Source organism: Puntigrus tetrazona, chromosome 24, assembly GCF_018831695.1.
Source record: "Puntigrus tetrazona isolate hp1 chromosome 24, ASM1883169v1, whole genome shotgun sequence".
Lineage (NCBI taxonomy): Eukaryota > Metazoa > Chordata > Actinopteri > Cypriniformes > Cyprinidae > Puntigrus > Puntigrus tetrazona.
In genome coordinates, this window is record NC_056722.1 from 6,463,541 (window position 1) to 6,468,540 (window position 5,000).

General features: G+C 38.3%; 1 protein-coding gene across 5 annotated transcripts in view; it reads left to right on the forward strand.

The window, feature by feature from the left end:
• Positions 1 to 1,702: 1,702 nt before the first annotated feature.
• The window catches only part of lancl2 (LanC lantibiotic synthetase component C-like 2 (bacterial)), a 20,148-nt gene continuing 16,850 nt past the window's right edge, over positions 1,703 to 5,000 (forward strand). Inside the window, exons 1-2 of one of the 5 annotated variants that reach the window (XM_043225816.1) lie at positions 1,703 to 2,013; positions 2,846 to 3,160. In XM_043225816.1, coding sequence (XP_043081751.1) covers positions 2,993 to 3,160 — 168 coding nt within the window. In that variant the 5' untranslated portion in view covers positions 1,703 to 2,013; positions 2,846 to 2,992. Of the gene's footprint in view, positions 2,014 to 2,824; positions 3,161 to 4,645 lie in introns of those variants that run through there. The other 4 variants (XM_043225815.1, XM_043225814.1, XM_043225817.1 and 1 more) reach the window with 4 other exon arrangements.

Here is a 5,000-nt window from a genome sequence, read left to right on the forward strand (position 1 = left end):
TTCAGTAGAGATGGCTGTCAATAAAATCTTTTACATACGGTCTTGTGTTGCTGCCGTCTGTTAAAGTGTCTCTCTCTGAACATACCTCCAGATCTGATCAATGTGTAAAAAACACAGACGTGAAGAACCCAGCTCCCGTCTCTCTCTCTTTCCATCGCCACGCTACAAGAAAAATATCATTTAATGAAAAATAAATGACAAAATGCAGATTTTTGAGAGATTAGGAGAGAACGAGACGAGAGAAAGGTGAGTTATACTGAACTGTGTAGAGTTTCATCTGAACTTCATTCAGCTGGCTCTATCTCTCACTTTCTTGTAGTTGTGTTTCTATTCTATTATAAACCCGACCAGACTATAGAGTGATGTTTCTCATATTACATTAATATCTCTTTCTCATGACTGAGGCTTTATTTCTATTTAACTGACTCTATTTATAGTAGTAGAATAGTATTTCAGTCCCAGTGTGTCTGGTCTGTTTTTCTCCGTGTTTTTATGGTTTCTATGGAAAGCAGGATGTTGTTCTGGTTCTCCAGCAGAGGACGCTCTCTTCTTCCTCATCTTCCTCATCTTCCTCATCTCTACAGCTTCAGCCCTGAAACACGCTCATCATAAAAATGATATTTAAAAAAGGAATAAATATAAGAGAATACTCTTTAATCTTCATCATTAAAATGGACACAATCTCTCATAAATGCAGCTTTGTATCAATCTGTATGTTTTTTTTATATTTTATTTTTTAACCTTATTATGTGACTTTTGTAATTGCAATATTTTTCCATTTGACTTTATTTCTCAGAACTGCAACCTTATTCCTCACCATGTATTTCTTCTCTTTTATTGAACATGTGACTCTATGTTTTTTGTAACTGCAGCCTTATTGAAGATATATTATATTTAAGTATTTATGTTTCTGAAAGCAGCAGTTATTGAGGATGATGTTCACGGAGAAGACTCTTATGATAATTATGATTAGTATTATACTAAATACTGTTCTATACCAACCTCAGTATTAGAGAATTGGAGCGTTTAAAAGGTTTCCAGCGTGTGATGGATCTGATAGTAGTAATAATAACTGGTCTGATCGTGTGTGATCTCTCTCTCTCTGTCTGATCAGAAGGGTGTGTGAAGAACAGATGGACTCTATTTTTAGACTCTATTCAGTGTATGATGCTGGAAACAAGCCCAAGACTCTCTAGAAGAAGACCAGCATCATTCGGATTCATCACCTGATGTCCTCACAACAACTATCTCAGAGAAAATATCTCATTTTTAATGATAACGTCTTAACTTCACACAGATCACAGAAATACATCAGGTTTTTATTTCATAGCCTTTGGGTTTTTCTACGAACCACAAGATACAGACTTTTTTCTCAAAACTCTTGTTTCTCTTTTAATATATATATATATATATCTATACCACTCTGAGATCTATACTATTATTTTTCAGAACTGCAAGATAAATTTGACGTTTTAAAAATAATTTTTATAATTTAATAATAGTAGGGTTTTTTTTCACTAAGCATTTCCAGACTTTTTCCTCAACACTTTTGAGTTATTTTATTTAAAGAATGTAAAACACTTTAATTATTTTTTTATTTCACCACAAAATAAAAAAGTCAATCGCAACATTTGATCTCAAAAGTAAAAAAATTCGTGGACCTTTTATTCTTTTCATGCTCCATGGTGAAAACGGCCCTCCTTAACAAATAAAATGATGAAAACAAATAAAAATAAATAAATCGATCAGAAAACAGAACGAGATGATTTTCGCGGAAGGTGTTGCCATAGAAACCCGCTCCGGATGAAAGAAGCGTGTTTCTTCTGGTTCTGATGAGTCCGGGATCTGAAGAGAACCAGACTGATCCCGACGAGATCGCCATCATCATCATCATCATCATCATCATCATCACCTTCATCACCCGCCGGAAGTGAGAGGGAGAGGACCTGAGTGAACACAGCCCGGGCTGAGGAGGACTCTCCGGGATCCCGCACTGGACCTGACTGGAAGCATGTAAGTGTCGCGTTTCTTTATGAATGAGAAGAGTCTGTTTGTTGAGTGAATCTTCCTCATCCTGCTCATCCTCCTCATCCTCGTCGTCGGTGGTTGCCAGATCGCTTTAAAACGCGTTCATTGACGTCAAAGAGCGGAGGATGCGGCAGATGAAGCTGAGATCTGAGACGTCTTGAGATGCTCCTCACATCATAAAACATTTATAATCAGGGGACAGGGAAGAAGTGGCTGTCTCTCAGAGAAAATAAGAGGAATTCTGTGTCTGAGAGATCTGTCCGTTCAGAAACATCTAATCACTGCGTTCAGTTTAATAAGAAAGTCAGATTAACATCAACGATTCTACTCAGGTGTAATAAATAACATTTTTTTTAGTTTATTTATTACGCAAATGTATTTTGAAATAATGTTTTTTAATACTAATTTTCAATAAAAGGTCAGGATTTTTCTCTTGATAATTAATATAACATTAAACAGTAATAAAACACATGAACCGAACTACATATAAAACACTACAATAACTGAAAATATTTTTAAATATAATGAATATATTTTATATTATAGCAGCACAACTGTGTTCAACACTGATAATAATCAGAAATGTTTGTTGATCAGTAAATCAGTATATTATTCTGATTTCTGAAGATCATGTGACACTGAAGACTGGAGGAATGATGATGAAAATCACTGAAATAAATCACTCTTTAACACACATTCACAGAGAAAACAGATGATTTTTTCATTGTAATAATATTTCACAGTTTTTACTGTATTTTTGATCAAATAAATGAGTGTGTGATGTTTTCTAATGCAGGTCTCTTCCTGTTTTCTGTAGAGACGGAGCGCTGAATAGAGTCAGACTGACCCCTGACCTTCATCAGTAGCCTCACCCAGCATCATCATCCTCCTCATCCTCATCAGACCGAAACGCGTTTCTGCCTCTGCCGTAGTGCGCGCGTGTCCCTGGCGGGCCGCCGTCGCGATGGGCGAGAACATGTCGAAGCGGCTGAAGCTAGTCACCGGCTCCGAGGCAGAGATGGAGGAGCGCAGCTTCATCAACCCCTTCTCGGACTGGGAGCAGAGCCTTCCCGTGTCCTCAGACCCCGCGGAGCACAGCGGAGGAAACGAGCCGTTCGATGCCGACGGGAAGGTTCGTGATCTCGCGTTATTTTATACACGCTAGCGGCTCTGTTTACAAACACCAGCGGATGTCGGCTTCTCGGCTTGATCGAGCTTTCCCTGGATTCAGGTCCGGCTTTTCGAGCAGCTAATAATAGTCGTTCTAACCCAGATAACGAAGCTCGTGGCCTTTTTATTCTCACTTAATGAAATGATCCGAAAACACACTTTCACAGACTCATTAGTTCATTTCATTTAATAAGACGTGCATCTCAGGGACTGCTTTAATTCAAAAACTAGCGTTTTATAGTGCGAGAAAAAAGAAGAACGTTAACAAAAGGGGGACGGAGGAGTGTTTTGTTGTGTCTTCAGGGAAATGTATAAAAGAAATACGTTTATAAACATAGCAGTATATGTTTACACGGCGTTTTAAATCATGGCGGGTGAGAGCGTTTAGCCAATCAGCGTGCACTGACGTCACTGATGGGCCCTAGCTGTTTTAGACCCCTCGGAAGTAGGCGCTCATTTAATTCCCTAATAAGAGCTCCTGAAACTGAACTGATCCCTGCAACACGAACACGCCGGAAACTGGGGAGTTACACACCCTGACAACCGCCCTAGCAACACCCTGACAACCGCCCACAGGGATGTGAAAGATGCAGAACTAGATGTACTCAGAGTTGCTAGATATAAACTCCAGATGGTTTGCTACTAAATGAATGGTAATGTTCTATTCCATGTCAGATTCAGGCGTTCATGAAGGTGTGTCTAATCTTGATCACAAGCTGTGGTTGCTATGGTAATTTGGACACTATTCTTTGAAGTCCGCTGGAGAGCCGTAGAACGTGAACGTGTGAATTAGGAACAGAAACAGTCTTTCTTATCTGAGCTCGTCCGCTGCTCGAGTAACGCTTTCATGCGTTTTTAAAAGGAAATAAGAAACGCGTGACCGTAATAATGCTAATAATAATTTCAAAAGCTCTATTAATGTACTTATTATAACACTCATGCATACTGATCTGTAATATTTTTCTCAGTGAGCAAGGCTGCGTTTGTTTGTTTATAAAAATGGCCTTAATATTTGTACAGTTTCGGTCTCTAAAATGGCCAAAAACCATTATTTCGTGTTGAGCTTTGCTGGTATAGTTGCAAGTATATTTAAGAAATGATTAGTGTTAAGTAAATATTAATAAATTGTTCATTTAATAGTTTTTTTCATGCGAAAACCTAGAAATAGCAGTAAAAAGCGCATTTTGGATATGATTTAATTCATACGATTCTGAAAAAGATTTATGGGGAAAATGTGAAAAACCTTTGGTCTTCAGAGCAGTTTCTTTGAGTGCGTCTCAGCCGATGATCGAGATGTTTCTGCCTGAGTGAGGACCGCTCGGGAGGCTTGTGCCGATGTTCTCTTGGTGTTCCTGCGGTGGTTCCTGATCCACGCTCACTCGGTGCATCAGAACGTCTCCGTCTCGGTGCTCTCACTATATTATTATTTCGGTTTTTGTTCTTTCAGCTGCGTTGAAACTAATTAGAAACCACTAAGAACACTTTATCAACCATAAATCAACCTCCTGACAACCTCCCGGGCATCGAAGGACCACGCTACAGCTTTTACGTCATGTTTGACATTTCTCCTGGAAAGTGTGGAAGAAACATCATTTGGGCTTTTATCTACTCTGACTGCATGAGGTTTTTATTGTTACTCGTTAATTACATAGTTTTTTACATACCTTTTTTATAAAGATTAACTGTTAACATGAGAAATGTTTTTTTTATTGTTCATGTTCATTTCAAATACAGTTTATGTTTTTTCGTTTTAATTTGAAACACCCTTCTGTCATAACTTATATTTTACATTCTCTGCCTTT